The sequence below is a fragment of the Rhea pennata genome, chromosome 1 (assembly GCF_028389875.1).
Source record: "Rhea pennata isolate bPtePen1 chromosome 1, bPtePen1.pri, whole genome shotgun sequence".
NCBI classification, from domain to species: domain Eukaryota; kingdom Metazoa; phylum Chordata; class Aves; order Rheiformes; family Rheidae; genus Rhea; species Rhea pennata.
The window spans coordinates 187,312,539-187,329,500 of record NC_084663.1 but is presented as its reverse complement, the minus strand read 5'-3'; the positions used below and the strand labels follow the sequence as shown (position 1 = coordinate 187,329,500).

Below are 16,962 nucleotides of genomic sequence, written 5' to 3'. Positions count from 1 at the left end.
AACCAATCTAAAAATAGCTGAAATCTGACTGCCTTAATCAAAGTCATTTTCATTTCTATATAAACTAGGTTCTCTTTCAGTAACCTTTAGTGATGATTTCAATATAATCCGCAAGCAAATCCACATGACAGAAGGTGTTGTTCGCTGTCAAAAGTGCCTTTATCTATACCTCTGTAAAAAAGAAACGGTTGTGGGAGTAGTGCATAAATGTGGCATCAGACATGGTATCTTTGTATGGAAAAGGGGGGATGAGAACTTGTTTGGAGACAAAAGACAGTCAGCAGATAAGAACAGCTCTGCAGGCTTGTCATCCAGATCACAAATTTGAAGAATGAGTGAAGTAAGCCATAATATAGCCAGAACAAAAGTTAAGGAGGGCAGTATGACAGTGTACAGCTGAAGTAAAAGACAATTTTGAGGCAGGATGTCTGAAACTGGGAAAAAAATGCCACAAAAATGGAGACAAGGAGCAGGGAGAAAATGAGAAGAAAACTCCTATACTCAGGAAGACTGCTGCAAAATGTTTAAGAAGTTACAGACTTTTCTTCATCTAAAAATCATTTTAGATGACTTCTCACTTCCAGGGAGACCTAATTCTGATCTCTCCTTATGTTGTGATGAACTGTGTATGTAAGGAAAAGACAGGCCTGTGGAGCACAACAATTCATGTCTTTCAGTAGACCAGGCTCATTTTTTGTGAAAAGTTCTCTGTTGATGTCCAGGAAAACTTATAAAATTTCTAGGAAGTGGGAGTACTTTGTAGAACAACCGCCTAAGGGCACAAGAATGCAAGGAGAGGCTGACAGTTTTTATTTCTAGAAAGGCCCTTCTAGCTATTGTTGTCATTGTCATTCTCTTCACTTTGACAGCAAGGGCAAACATGATCATGAATTTGACTCCTGGACACAGAGGAGTCTGCCTGCATCTCTACACTCCAACAGCTTCATTCCATTAACCTAATTGCATCAGACATTGGAACCAGTGCAGATTTCTCAGCTTTTGACTTATGTATCTGGCTGGTAAAACTATGTTAAACTATGTAAAATTGAGCAATGTAAAAAGGTCTTCTGTGACCAATCCACCTTCATTAGGAATTAGATTAAGGAATAGACTGTGAATTTACTGAATTTGGCTAGACTCTTTAGGCAGCAGCTGGCTTATTAATGGAAAAAAAGATTTAAGCAGTTTGGCCCATAAAATGAACTTTTGCATGACTATGTTATAACTATAAAATAAAACTCAAATATTAATTTAAATTTTAGCCGTCAAAGTGGCTATCATTCTTACTTCTGTCCATATACGACCATGTATGTGAATTTTCTACTGTCAAAATCTGAGGAGTCTGCAAATCATGGAAAACTGAAAATGGTTAGCATAAAAAAGGGTGCTATTTGTAGAGGCTTACCACATATTTATCACCTTAACACATAAGGCAGAGATGCCAATAGTGTGACATCATCCATGATTCCGTGCTGATACCATTATCCATGAAACTTTTGCTTCTTTTCTCTAAGTAGCTTTTGTTCACACTAAATAACAGTTCTAAAGGGACACTGTCAACCTGAAATACACTTAGTTTCAGAAATTAATTCAAGGTAATTTTAGATAGTACAGTCACTAGTCCATACTGGTAACCTGCTCCTTGATACCACTATGGCTTGTGTTAACCAGAACTCCCTTCAACAGTGCCTGGCACAATTTGGGCAACAGCACAAGCCAGAGATCTGTCCAATTGGCAAAAAGGACAAAACCACATATTCTGAGGGAAAACAGCATTTATTCAGGTGGACATTATCCATACCCTATCTATTGCCCTCAGAGCCAGAGATCAGGCTTTATAATGTTTGACGTTCCTGTACACATGTAGCCTCAGATGCCACTGGTTGACATACACACCATCTTATGTAAAATGCTCTGCAGTTCAGTGTCTCTACAGAAATGACAGTTGTAATACTATGTGTGAGAACAATTGTAGAGATAAAGACTGGAGTATATAAAGTTTTTGCATTTTATTCAAAATTAAAGAGCAAGAAACAAGGAACTTCTTACCTTTGCCTCCAGATATTTCTGTAGCCTTATAAAAATAAGAACTAGAGACACATGAATATCAGAAATTCTTTTCATAAATAGCCTTCTGAGTTTTTAAGCAAATTTCTATAAACTGTGTTTCCTGTTAGCTTTGTCTGAGTATTGGAATGAATTTGCTATTTACTGAAACAGTAGAGTTCTCAGGATCTGATTTAGTACTCAGGACAAAGAACATCTCCTATTGATTTCACTGACATTGGCTATATGAGCCAATATGAGTTTTCTTCAAAAGCAAATTTTATGTTCATAGTCATGAGTATTCAGTAGTTCATCTCCCATTATTAAAAGATAGTTACCCACACAGAGAATACATCTCATGTCCTGAACATCTCAAATTTTGAACGTAACTCACAGTGAGCTGCTTAGAAATAAAAAGTGTTAATTCTTAAGGCGTATTTGGTGAGTAATTTCTTATAATAAATAAAAATTGAAAACTCACACTTTGTTAATGTTAAACAGGAAACCTTTTGGGAAACTCGGTATATAGCCACCATTTATGTATCAGGGACATCAGTAGTGCGATGGGGAGCTTAAAGCTAATAAAAGGAACAGCACTGCGCAATCTTTGCAACCTTAAGTGTATACCATTGGCGACCACCCTCTGTGAAGAGGCCGATGGGAAGATTTACATAGTCCTCATAGTTTATAGGGTTTAATCTGTGAATACCTGGGAGGTTCATGCAGTTTTATGCCTTCTATGTAAGATTTCAGTAATCTACAGAAATGCCTGAGCACAGCTAATTCTTACTTAAATATCTAACTATATATAGATAAACAACTCTTCAAGAAACTTGCGTATACAATTAAATGGTCAGGAAGCTAACAGAATAACGCTGGAGGTCAAGGCTTCCATCTAGTGGTAAAACATAAAGGTGCAAAAGTAGTTGTTCATGGGAGTGAGAACTGTCTGAGGTCCTTCTAAACAGCCACATGAGTATGTAGACAGTGCAGCATCTTAGTAGATCAAGGAAGAGACTGTTGGAGAAACTGTTCCCACGGGGTTGGACCTGAGGACTACTATTACTAGGTCTCCATTCAGATATTAGTTATGGATATACTTGAAATTAGCATGCAGGCATTGAAGTAAATCATATGCTATGTTTCCCTTCCGAATAGGAGTGTTCTGTGCCTCTAACTTAGCAGGGAAGCTTTAGGAGAAACAGTGGCAAGCTTTTATTGTGAGCAGAGCTAATGGCTGAGGTACTGAGTTGATCAATATATCACTACATCACAGAGGAGACACTTGCTTAGAGGTGTTGCTGACTAAGGCACTAGTATTACAAATTTATTAGGTTTGAGATTGCTGTTCCAAATTATAACTGATTGAGGAGAACAGCAAGAAAATAAACAGCAGAAAAAACTACAAAAAGCAGACAGACAATTCACAGTATCACTGAGGTTCAGGAGGAGCAGTGTAGTTCAAGGAGAAAGGGATTACAATTCTCTAGAGTGAGAACTGTCTTTTATTTAAAAACAAGATGACATTTTAAAGAGGTCCTGGCAGTCAAGTATACTGAATGAGCTATAAGCATGACCTGTGGCCTCAGGCATATGGCATAAAGCAACACTGATCTCTGCATGTTAATCCTGTATTTTCAAATTTCCTTTTCAGAAAAATGGCACTGTCATGGAGGGTGAGGAGTATATTTTCCAATTTAAGGTCATCCTGTCAAGAGTCGTTGATAATCTTTTCTCTCTCACATGGTTTAGAACTATAATCAGGTCCATAATCTCTTCTACAAGGATATGTGAGAGATGTAACAAATAGAGCTTTCGTGGAAACTGTAATGTCATTATGGGCTCTGGGACAGGCAGTGGATAAATGAAGAGGTTTGCAACCTTGTAGAGTGTGCTTTTGCAGTATTAACCAACTTTTTCCACTCTTCCTCCCTAAAACCAAACACCACAGGACAATTCTTGATATCCACAGACACAAATCTAGACACAGTGTGCAGGAATCTAATTGCATGTTAGATATGCATATCAATAGACATAACCATATTCATATTCAAAGAATGAACTGTCACACAGTGATGGTTGAATGGTAAAATATAGTGTTCTGCATACTGCTGAAGTCAGTAAGGGGAGCTGAAGTGAATTGAAGTATCAAATTATTCAGTTCCTGCTGCCTCTTATTTTCAAGCAATTGGCTCTCTCTGTATGCAGGAAGAATAGGCTACAGTTCATTTCCACTGCAGCAGCTTCTTGTGGATGATTCTGTTGTATCCACTTAAATCCAGTGGATAAGTAGAGGATCCTCAATGAAGTCCTTGCTTACTGTGTTTTGAATCAGAAATCCAGTGACCTTTGCTTGCTGCCAGCTCTGACCATGATTTCATGTGTTGTTTTGGCCTGTGCACTTCCATAACTACTTCAGTTTCCCGGAGAATTTTTTTTATTAATAATAATTGTAAAAAAAAAATCTCGAGAGAAATGCTGGTTACCTCAGTCTTTTCTTTCCATTGTGATGGTCTCTTTCAGTTTGTGATAATCTCCAATGTACATACCTGTAAGTCTTGGCTGTTTCAGTTTACCAAGGTTCACATAAATATTTCCTTCAGTTTCAGTTAACCTAGCCTCACATTCCCTTGCGCCTGACCTAGAGGTCTCAAAGAAAAATATATTTAGAATCATATTTTGATCACTTTGGGGTCAAAGGCTCATGTTCTACCTGATTTTAGAGAGAAGGTGTAAATCTCCATGTTCTTTTGAGCACCACACAAATGTACTTCAAAGATTTATAAATTTAATGAGATTATAGCTCAGCCTGGAAATTGCCCTTTGGCTTTGCAGTTTTCTGTAACCATCTTGCAACCAGCCCGGCATGCATGCCCACCACACCTACATGTCTTTTTGGTTCTCTGGCCTGACTGGAATCTTATGCATGAACCTTTTCTGAGACTTTTCAGGTTGCTTAAAGAACATGAATAGACAAAGATTTGGTAAATATTTTATTACTTCCTTTGTTACAACTATTGAGCCATCTCAGAGTTTCTTAACTCTGAGTTTCTTAAAATTCCTGAACCCATTGCAAACAGTGTGACATCTCATGTGTCCACTTTTGCATGTTGCCAAAAGGGCCTTGTACAGTCCTTCTTAATCTGGGTATTCCAGCAGCACTACACTGTGTCTTTCAAATTGAGGAATTAAAGCGATAGCTGAGGCTGGATAGCTGCTTCTTCTTCTCCTTCCCACACCTTTTAAGTGTATCCTATTAGATATAGGCTGGTTTATAATAGTAGCTGAAAAGTAGGTAAGAAATGGACAGGGACAAAAAATCAAGCTAGTTAAGGTTAAACAATTTGTATTTATCAGCAACAGTATTTCCTGTTAACGTTAACATATCAGCAAGAGCAATATGAGATCTTAATTCTCCTACTCTTTTACTGAGCACTCAGTTAGCAGGGAGAGGCAACAAAAACTGCTCTTGCCAATCCTGGGAAATAATCATGGTTTTGTATATTTTGGTAGCTCCTCTTCAAAAAGAGCTACTTAGTGTTTACTCATGTAAACACTTTCCCTTTCTATTCCAGCGATGCTCGGAGTGATAGCAGCAGTAGCTGGAGCAGGCGCATGCCGATGTGCACTCCAGTAATGATGGTAATGTAGGATTCATTCCCTGTAAGTTGTCAGTGGGGGCTGAACTCGCATTTCATGCAAAAGTGTTCTGGTTGGCTCCTTCTACTCCTCAGTACGAGCAGTGTTGCTCCAACTGAAAATTGCTTCTGCAGATGCTAAACAGGCCATACTAGGAGATACGCTCAAGCAATGTACATGAAAGAGAATCATTCCTTTTGTTAGTTATGTCAGCCATTAATCAGGGCAGGACCACTGCCCTGGTCCTGGCAGGCACTATACAGATGTATTTTTCCCAGAAACCTTGTGGTCAAAGCATAAAAATGCTTAAATTAATATGCTCAAAAGCACTATTAGAAAAGTGCTCAAGATGTCTTTCTTCTTTTTTTCCACCCTGCCCAGTATTCATATAATATCTCCCTGGTACTCAATGCCTCTTTCTCAGACATCTCAGCCAGGCTACTCCTCCTTTACTGCTCCAGCTTAGCTAGTCTTTACCGTGTTTTATTGGGTCAGCAGAGTAGGGAGGAGATACGAATGGAAGGTAGGCATCCAAGGCTACCTACGAACATGTCTCTAGGTGTCCTGAGTGGGCCTTGCCTGGAGATGACTGATAAGGTCCGGCCACTCTGTCACTTACCGAAGGGCTAGGAATCCAGACTCTCCCTTCTCATAAATCCTCCTAGGGGCTTCCTTTATTGGAAGGTTGAATAATATATTAGAATTTAATTGGAGTAAGAAACAGATCATCCAGTTAAAGATCAAGACAGACAGGTCATTAAAAAGTTTGTCTTCTATAAACTAATTTGAAGAACTGCTGCTTACAATATCCATTCTTCACTGAGCTATCTCACAAGAATCTTAACTATTTATCACCTTCTCTTGGCAAAGACTTTATCAATGGGTGATGGATGTGACAGGCAACAAGCTAGACATCACAATAATTCTTCACCCATCCTTGGGGCAAAAGACTCAAGAGGCCAGAGAATAACTAATTCTACAGAGACTAACAAAGCTTAGAAAGGTCCTAACAATGTTTATACTGAAAGGACATGAATTCTTCCAATGAAGCAAGCAACACCAACTGGTTGTCCCCTGACCCTGTGTGACAGAAGACAAGACAAAGTTCCCTTGTCAGGCTTGTCACAGAGATGGAGCTTTTACTGACAGCAGGGTTATTCTGGGAAACAAAGGGGAAGAGAAGGCTAGATACAACAGTGGATAAGTGTGGTAACCTTTCACCCTCTGAAAATGCTGCCAGGCAACAGCTATAGAATTAGCACTAAAGCAGCAGTGTTTCACTAGAGTGGATTTTATTGCTTTGTGATAAAATGAACACAAAACATTACCAAATAGAGATATCAAGGTAACTTAAATTAAAAAAAGATATTGACTGATATCTCATTTGTATAATAATTTCCTAAGCATTTCTCATACGTAAATGGCATTTCCATACATAAATGACATTTCTGAATCTTTCATACATATATGGCATTTCTTAATCTTTTCATGCTTACTGGAAATGCAGTCCCTCCTTTGGTTGGTTGAAATCAGTGCTAATGGTGCAACAAGTCCTATTCAATGAATGTAAGTGTTGCTTGCGGTGAAAATTTTTGGAGCATGTGCAGAGTCTAAGTCAAATGGAAATACTCAGATTCAAATGTAGCCTAGATGGAAAGGTGATGCTCCAGCCTAACAAAAACATTCTGTTCATCCTCTGACAAACAGAAGCCTTAATTTTATGACTCAGATGGTTTTGCAGGTCAGTGTTGCCATGGCAACAGCATGACTCAAGTGTGTACCCCCAGGAGAAAAAAAAATCACCATTAAATCTGACATGTGCAACACACCTAGATTTTACTGGGTTTACATCTAAATCAGTTTAAATGAATATCTCATATTGTAACATCTCTATTCTTAAGAAACTCATTTCTCCAGATTCATAGCTTAGAGAAGCAATAGTATCTATTTCAATTGCATGGTACTGGAATCGCTTTCTCTTCCTAAACTTTGAGAACTCCAGAAAGACAACTTTTTTCACATAAGGTGATCTATGCAATTCTCTAGGATATATCAGTGACTTGTTCTTGATAGCAATTCTGAAGAGGTGTAACTCCTCCAGACTGTTGTTTTCACAGACTGACAGAGAAGAAGAAACAATTATTTCAGAGGATTTTTGTTTGCTTGATAACAAGGTCCATTCTTTTATATTCTCCTTCAGTCAATGGAAGGCAGGAATCCTGTGGTATTGTACCTCGAATATCTACTGTTTCTCACTGCCTCCAAAAAGCAATGACATTCAGCACCTGATCTATGGCTTGAGACTATCCTTCCGAAGCTGGTCCTTTCAAGTATATATAGATTTTGAAACAGTAAGAGTCATGTTAGCCGCTGTATACCTGTATCAGACTTCTTTTTAGTATTCGATTGTGGCCTCAGCATTCCTCCATTTTTTATTTTTTCATGTATCTCTGGGAGATTGTGTATTTGTGTGTGTGTGGTTTTGCAGAACTTAAAGGAAATATATGAAGCAGTAAATAGTAAAGAACCAGGGAGCAAACGGAAACAGTAGATACGTGTTGTGCACAGTGCTTAATTGTTCGCTGATGCTTTGGGTCTGTTTTGGACAGCTTCAAGTAGGTCTCTTCTAGACAATCTGTTCTTTTATTTAGCTATATAGATGTAGCCAGAGTTTAACAGAGACTGACAACTGCACTTTAGTTTCTGAAACATATAAAATAGTACCAGGCTCAATAACTGACATTCTTTTGTATCAGTCTTTTGGGTGAAATGTTACTATTAAGAAGAATTTGTATGCATGATATCATGTTATTCTGGAGATAAGTCTAAGATTTGACAGATTATAAAATAAAAAAAGATAAAGAAGTGTGATTTTATGATTTAAGCCAGCTGACAATCAGGAAAATTTGCTATCAACCTATTATAATTTAATTGTATTTGTTTATATATTGGATTTTATGGTTTTATTCAACTGTATAGTTAATATAGCTAAACAGGACAAATCCATTTGATTGGAAACATCTAATTGGATTTTCTTCCCCAAACATGAGGGCTCAGGAAGTGCCAAAATATTCAGGGCAGATAACAAAGGCAATTCTGTGAGCTATTGGTAGGTGATCTATGTTGCTTAGACCACTCCATTAGCTACAAAGCAAAACAGAAACATTGAAAACAATAGAAGAAGGAAAGTCACTTTAAATATAAAAAATATTCAGTAAGTTAATTCAAAATCAAGTAGCCAAATGAACAAATAAGATATGAGTATTGTCTTGTCAAAGTTAGTAATCTTAGATGCCATTAAATATTTAGCGTGGTCCATCTGATCTGCTTCTCTCAAGCTCCTTCTATGGGAGATCTTTATTTATGATTTAAAAGCTGCCTGTAAATTTGGTACTTAAAATTAACAGACTAAATATTCTTCAGCCATATTTGTTGCTTGATGAGTGTCTTTGTGCAGAAAGAAATCACTCTGAAATAAGAACTTGGTTTTTAATATCTGCTGGCTGAATTACAAATACAAGGGGACTAGAGTTTGACCTTAAATAAGTACAATGCTATTTAAGAAACATGTTTGAATGCAAATATCTCATAAAAAAAATCTTGAAAAAATGCAGAGCATTCATTTTCTCACAAAACACACAAGACAACTGTGACCTTTAAAAATATCCATAGTTTCGCCATTTAACTTCCTGAATCCATGGAGTTATTTAAATTAAATGCTCACAAAAAGAACTAATGTGGAAAGATATGAATGCATTGGTTTCCTCTCATTATTTTGACAGCTGAGTGTTTTGGAACAGTGTTTTATTTTACAGCATCTCTTACACAGTGAAGCTTTGTATTGAGTGTAATAGATCCTGATATCTGAATCCACGTCGTTCCTACCAATGTGGTGGTGTCGGGTAGCTGTAACCTTCTCCTGGTTACCACAGGGTGAAACCCAGAACGGCTGCTCTCAGCAGCCGAATTCCACCTGACAGAAGCGATTCTCCCGCAGTCAGTCGCTTGCCCCTGTTGATCGAGGCTGATCTCAGCAAGCTCTTCCGGGAAAATACCCGGCCGAGGCCTGCCGCGCCGCCCGCGCGGGGCTCGCAGGGGCCGCGGGACGGCGGAGGCGCTTCAGCACCACGGCCAGCGCCAGGAGAGCGAGACCGCAGCGCGGCGCTGAGGCGGACCGAGAAAGGCGAGGGACGCGCTGAGGAGCGGAGTTCCGACAGGTGCCGATGTTTTGTCTGGGGAGCAATCAAAGAAAAGGACGCAGAATGACATTTCACCTCCTCTACTCTATTTTAATCCGAGAAAAGGGCAAAGCTTTTTAACTGTCACAAATGGAATGGAAAGCTCACTTCTGAGCTGCCATCATGCTTTTCACAATGTACTAGATTGAAAGCAGTTGAACAGTATTAGATATTTCATCCTCGTTTAGTAAGTGACAAAGTTCTCTGTCAGTTGAAGGCAAGAGTTTCAGCTACTGGATACCAGGTCTTTGGTTAAAATTAAGAAGCTCGAAGAGAGGAGGTACAAAGGGGAAGAAGTGACACTATGTTCAAAAAGATCCATTCTATATTTCACCCCAACTCCCACCGAAGAAATGTGACAGACAACATCCCGTACTGCGATGGTACAGGTTCTGCAGTGAGACTGATCCGCAGCACTTCCATGTACATTCTTGGTGGTGAGCAGGAGAAAATTAGTGAACCACTGAAAAAATGCAAAAGTACAACCAGCATAGACTCCTGTGCTTACTTCCAGCCAAAAGAGGAAGACAGAGATTGGATGTACTCCAAGACTCAGGACTGCTTGAAGTACTTACAGGATCTGTTAGCCTTGAGGAAAAAATACCTTGACAGTATCAATAACTTAAAATCCATGCATATGGCTACAGATTCTCCAGTGTCCACAAAATCATCTAAAACAGGAAAAAAGTTATTACCTCCTCTTCCTTCCAAAGAGTCTTCTAAGGTAATTCCTAAGAACTTTTGCCATGTGATTCATCTTAAGTTGTGAAGCACTTAGTTGTGTAACCTGTGATTTTCTGCCTTATTGGTCTCCTGCTGATTGTCTTCTTACTGTCACATCATCTGAAATGCTACTAAATATCTTAAAGATTCTTTTAGCTTAGTGTGAAGTCAAATATGAATGACTGATCATGGAAAGAAATATGTCTCTGTGTGTGAGAGAAAAAAAGAGGAGAAGAAAACAGGTCTGAGACTATGGGAAGTATGTGAAAACACACTCTGAAAGATAGCTGTTTTCTCAGTACTCTGACTGGCTACAGAATTCTATGCTATGGTTATTTATAGCTGTTACTGACTGACAAACATAGTAATCCCTGGGTATATGGGCAGCCCTTTTATTGGCTTTAAAATTACTTACACAAAGCAGTTTTAAATACATTGAAACAAGTAGGATTTCCTATGACTCATCAGATAGCTTGTCAATGCTACTTTTATCGTGAGTGCAAGCTTAACTGATAGGTGGTAGGACACAAAGCATTCTTAGGGCTCCCTTCTCTGTTAGTTAAGAAACTGACAGGAAGTCTTGAGACAGACAGTGTGGTTCCTCACCCTTTACTATAGCGACACCACAAATAGCTTTGAAATATTGTCTTTGATATCTCCATATATGCTAGAGAGGAAATGACTGCAAAACTTCCTCCTAACTGCATTTTATGAAGTGCGTGTGGCTGGAAAGTTCAGTGGCTGATCTGACTCTGGACATGATTCAGTGGTGACAAAGGAAGGAATTCCAGCAGGAGGGGTGATCTGTTTGGTTACATGATCACAAACATGTCTTTGACAGCAGACTCACAGCATATTCAGTGCAGCCCTTAAACTGCATACCAATAGGGATAATAGGAAGAAGGGACATACGGCTGATTTTCTGAATAGCCCAGGTAGGCATTACCAAAAAGGTATTGCTGCACCTATATGTTCTCTTACTGCAGAATCTCAAAATAGCTGAAAGAGAGCTCTGTTACAGACATTGATTAGCCAAAGCACAAGCCTCATATTTTTAGGACTAGACATCACGTATTTCATTTTAAATTTTGATCTACTACACATTTAGTCAATAGGAATCTTCCGTTTAGTTTTATTGAGCTTTGTGTCATCTTTATAATGCTTTGAACAGTGACTCTCAGAATCTAGGAATAATAGTAGGAAACAATGTTTAGCTTTCTGGACTGGAGGAGATAGTTTTTATAAAGATGTTTTATAAAAAGTTTTACAAGTTTTATAAATAAAGTTTTTACAATTTATAAAATTATTTAGGGCTAGGGAAACATCTAGAGGAATGACTGATATATAGAAGAGTGGCTTGCATGGTGGTGCTAGGCGCCAGGAGATGATTCTTACACTATCAGTACAGTGTTTGTGAACTGCCATTGTGTCCTGTTATGCAAAGATGGGCGTGATGAAGAGGAGATTTACAGCATGTCAGTTCCCCTGGTGAGCTCAGTGGTAATATATCAGAGCAGTATGTGACTAACCAAAGGGCCAGATGGAGAAGAAAGAGTGGGAAAGGATACTCAAACTATGGGCCAAGATCCTGTGAAACAGACTGTGCACATCTAGGCTTCATGAAGAATTGTGACTTCCTGAGGTTTGCTACTGAAAATTCCACTTAAAAAAATGCCAAAACCTTCAGTTTAGCAAACAAATGAATATCCCAGAGGCTGCGGCTGTCATCTAACTATGGCTGACTAGCTCTTATGTGTGAACAGCCCTGATACAGGCTGGCACTGTAACTCCAGCAGCCTACCCCTCTGGAACAGAGAGGAACATCAGCAAGATATGCCGTACAGTGAGTCATTCTTGCTGACACACATAGCAAGTCTAGAGCAGCACAGTGCTAGCTTTGCAAAAATTAGAGAGAGAGTAAGAATACTTCCAGAATATCTAGATGTCTCACTTGATTCCTAACTGCAAATTTGTTTTACATTCACAGATTGCAAGGTTCATTTTATCAACAGGCTTGAATGGTTTTGTACCTAACTACCTGTTTGTGTTAAATTACCTGTCAGTGGAAATTCACTTCTTCTCTATACCTGCTGCATGATTAATAGGAATGTACTTTGTCCAGACATCCCTATCCTCAGGTCCCCAAGATTTTACTCCATAAAAAATGAGCTGAACTAAACCCTGGGTTCTGAATGGGGCCTGGGCTTCAAGGCTGACTGTAGCTTCAAAATTTGCTACTTGGGTCTAGTGAGAGAGAGAAATAGGGAGTTGTATCAGATTCTTGAAAAACAAGCGTTTCTTTGAAATGTCTTTTAATCAATAAGGGCTTAGTTGTGATAGCAGTCACTATTCTCAGTGTGGTAACAATTATCTTTTAGCACTTCTGAGAATGCCAATCAACCTGTAATAGTAGGAAGGGAATAAGCTAGTTCATCTCTCTGCCCCCATCATCTCACAGAATGGGGAGCAAGCTGATCCTTCTGAGATGTGATACAGCACATACCTTTTCCTTGTAGGTTTGAAACCCAAGGCAGTAATTTTCTGACTTCATATTTCTGTCTGGCAATTTGCCTGGCTTGGACTCTCAGAGAAAATATACAGCCCTTTATTAGATAGAACCCCTGTGAATGGCAGAAAGAGTTCATCCTACATGGACCCACAGAATTGCTAATCAAGGCTTTATGACTGTTTCAGAGTTTATAGACAGGCCTTTGCTTTTTTATTAAGACAGGCTCCTAATTTTAAACCCCATGGCTTTCCTGTAGGAATTACCATTGCAGAGTTGAATGACTTGTATTTAATGTACACAGTCTTTTTCCATTTCAAAAAGATTCCAGCAATTTAGATCTGGATTCATTTCACCTAACCTAGGCATTTTAATGAGGTGCTTAAATTAGTAACCAAGTTACCCTACAATTCCTCTGCAGTTAACAGAAAGAGCTGCCTGCAGAGGGGAATTCAGCCTACTAAGGCCTGACTCATCTGCTGAGGTACTGGAGCCTTGCATTAATTACAGAAGAAACCCTGTGTAACTACAGTTCTAATATGTGTATCTCATTAGGTGCCTACTGCTAGGCAGAATAAATTTGGCCACAAAGCTCAGCTGTCACTTAGGCACCCAATTAAATGGCCTGGTATTGGGATTTGGGGGGATTTTAGAAAACCTGTTCAGCAATGTTCAAGTGGAAAATGTTTGGTGTCAAGCATGTGACAAGATGGACTGCTCTCCTGCTTTCTTTGATGGCCACAAACTGGAGTAGTCTGTGTATCCTTTTCTGACAGCTTAAAATACAGAATCAAATACAATTTTTGCAACTTCTTTGTACAGTTCACTCACTTTGCCCAACTGTCAGCTAACTCTTACCTATCTGTTCAACAGACACCTATGGAAAGAAAAGTCCCACAGTCCAGTTCAGATGTAAGAGAAGCAATAGCTTTCTTCGACTCAGTTATTGCAGACCTGGATTCAGAGAGATGGCGGAGAGTTCCTGACATGGATCTGCCAAATGTGGATGTTGATTTTGATGGTGCAGTATAAAACAGCCAAAATATGATTACTCTTGCTGAGCAGAGAGTAGAGGGAGGGGTGGTAATGTGAGACCATATTTGTTTATTTAATAGAGTTATTTCTATCCTAATTTTGCTTCACAAATCTAGGATCGCTATGTGGGGGCTCCCCAGGACAAGAGAGACATGGAGCTACTGGAGAGAGTCCAGCATAGGGCTATGAAGATGGTCAGAGGGCTGGAGCACCTGCCCTATGAGGAACAGCTGCGAGAGCTGGGCCTCTTCAGCCTGGGGAAGAGAAGACTGAGGGGGGATCTTATCAATGTGTACAAGTACCTGAAGGGAGGGTGTCAAGGGGACAGGGACAAACTCTTTTCAGTAGTGCCATGTGACAGGACAAGAGGCAATGGGCAGAAATTGAAGCACAGGAAGTTCCGCCTGAATGTGAGGGAGAATTTCTTCCCTGTGAGAGTGACGGAGCACTGGCACAGGTTGCCCAGAGAGGCTGTGGAGTCTCCTTCTCTGGAGATACTCATGGCCCACCTGGATGCAACCGTGTCTACCATGCTCTAGGTGACCCTGCTGAGCAGGGAGGTTGGACTAGATGATCTCCAGAGGTCCCTTCCTTACTGATTCTATGATTCTGTGTGCATCTATGTGAAACTATAGTAGTGCACTGCTTGTTCATCACTGAAAGGGTGCACTATTTTATGTGTGGCCATTACATGAGGAAATGTAGCATATGGAATGCTGGAGTAGTGTTCACCTTCTGCCCAGGGCTGAATTCCACTCTTGCATCTCAACCCTCAGCCATCTTTGCAGAAGAGTTATAAAAAATGTAAAGATAATTTTTTCTACATCTGGTTTTCATTTTCCTCATTGAGAAATGGCTGGATATTTTCTCTCCAACCAGCAGAATAGAAGGCATTTAGAGAGTAGGTTAAATAATGGTGTATTTCCATTAGAAAGGATGAGATTTGCCTGACTAAATGAAGATGTGCCCATCTGAGCTCTTCATCCATCCTATATAATCATTGGAGAGAAATAGTCATTTGTAAGTGATTTGTCCTAGGCTAAAGTAGATATCTGAAATAGGTCAGATTAACTGTGCCCTGAAAGTGCCTATGAAGAGAGTAGTAGAGACTGATATACTGAAGTACATTTGTACTTCAAGCATCAAAATATTAGATAAGGTGAATCTCATCTCAAGGGGTATCCTGAACTGAAAACAGGTTGAAAGCCATTAGTAAGTGTTTGTTATTCAGTGTTACCTCGAGGAAGGTTGTAGCAGGCACCCTGTTCTTCCATGGTGCATGTAGAAATATGACTCTTGAACTCTGCTAACTCCAGATTGTCTTCTGTCTTTCAGTTGCTACTAGCACAAGTGAACACAGTTTACATTCAAACTGGATCCTTCGTGCTCCCCGGCGATACTCACAAGATACTGCCCAAACAGCAAAGGCTGCAAACCAATCTCAAGAAAACAGCCAGTGGAGAACCACTGGCTCTAGAAAGAGATTGGAAAGACATCCCATGTACTTGCCCAAAGCTGTGGAAGGGGCATATAACACTTTAAAATTTAAGCCCAAAACACATAAGAAAGAATTTTGAAAGACTATTCCATCTTCAACTGAAGATATATATGAGACTGTGTGTGTAAGACTTGCTTCTTTTTTTACCACTGGCCTGTATCTTACTCTGTAGAAGTGATACGTGCAGTCACTGAAGGTTCTTTGGGATATATTCTAAGCCATGGTTATTCCAATTTTGTACTCATATATATGAGTGTTTAACTCATCGAGTTCATTGTGCCTAACAGTATTGCTTTATCATCGAGCTTGGGGGGAACTCCAGCTTGACAAGCCTTTTTCTAGTGCTGTTATTGAAAGCAATTATTCAAAGATTGCCTGGTGCAGTAATTTTTCTTCTGATTCCAGCACTGCAAAGCAATTCAGCTAATACATTATAAGCTTTTGCATCAATGTCTCCAACTTCAGAGCAGCAAAGCAGAGTTTTCTTTTTTTTGCACGTGAAAATTAGAATGTGCCATCATTGACTCTGTGATCTGAGAGTATCCAGTGGCACTGACAAGAGGCTGTGGTACAAGCAGAAAGAGCTACAATGAAGGAACCAGCAATGAAGAATATTTTTGAGGAATTTCTCCAGTGTGTTTTGAAAAAACAAGGTATCTTGTACTCTACTTGCTAACAGGAAAGGTTGTGTTCTCAGATGAAACATCAAAGGAATGCAACATGCATTCATTGCATGCAAAAATTTATACAGCGTTTTTTAATATGGTTGCACCCCCTCTTAGTTTTCATTTATTTCAACACCAGAATTAACCTTATTTAAATGCTAGGAATCTAAAACATCCCAGTGTACACTAGAAAAGCTTATTAATATCTTGGAGCAGTACAGTTTTAGCAAATTGGAGCATAGGTTGTTCTCACGGACAGGAGGCAATTCACAGACAAATCCCATTACATCAGCATTAGATTATACCCAGTAGTGGATTTCTGCATAGTTCATCATTAAAGACTAAACATTAGGAAAAACACAGTCAAGAGATGTTCCTCTTCAGGCTCTTTCATCTTAGAGGTGAGATGTCTTTGATGTGAACTTGGAATTGTTATGCCTTGTTCTCTGCCTATTTCACTGAGGTACAGCAGTTTAAAAATGCATGGACTGCGGCAAGGACCTAGAATCCTGCAGAAGTACTAACTTGCTGCCCTTCAGATAGGGCAGTACCATTTGTAAATCACTGGCATCAGTCTGAGCCAAATCCCCCAGCTCAAGCTTTGTCTTAAGA

The 16,962-nt window shown here is 39.4% G+C and overlaps 1 protein-coding gene across 1 annotated transcript; it reads left to right on the top strand.

Moving 5' to 3' along the window:
* The first annotated feature begins 10,227 nt into the window (after nucleotides 1–10,227).
* On the top strand, nucleotides 10,228–15,764 carry C1H13orf42 (chromosome 1 C13orf42 homolog). The gene is made up of 3 exons (XM_062576545.1): nucleotides 10,228–10,647; nucleotides 14,026–14,173; nucleotides 15,523–15,764. The coding sequence occupies exons 1-3, from the start codon at nucleotides 10,228–10,230 to the stop codon at nucleotides 15,762–15,764; spliced, it is 810 nt and encodes a 269-aa protein (XP_062432529.1).
* Nucleotides 15,765–16,962: the final 1,198 nt, after the last annotated feature.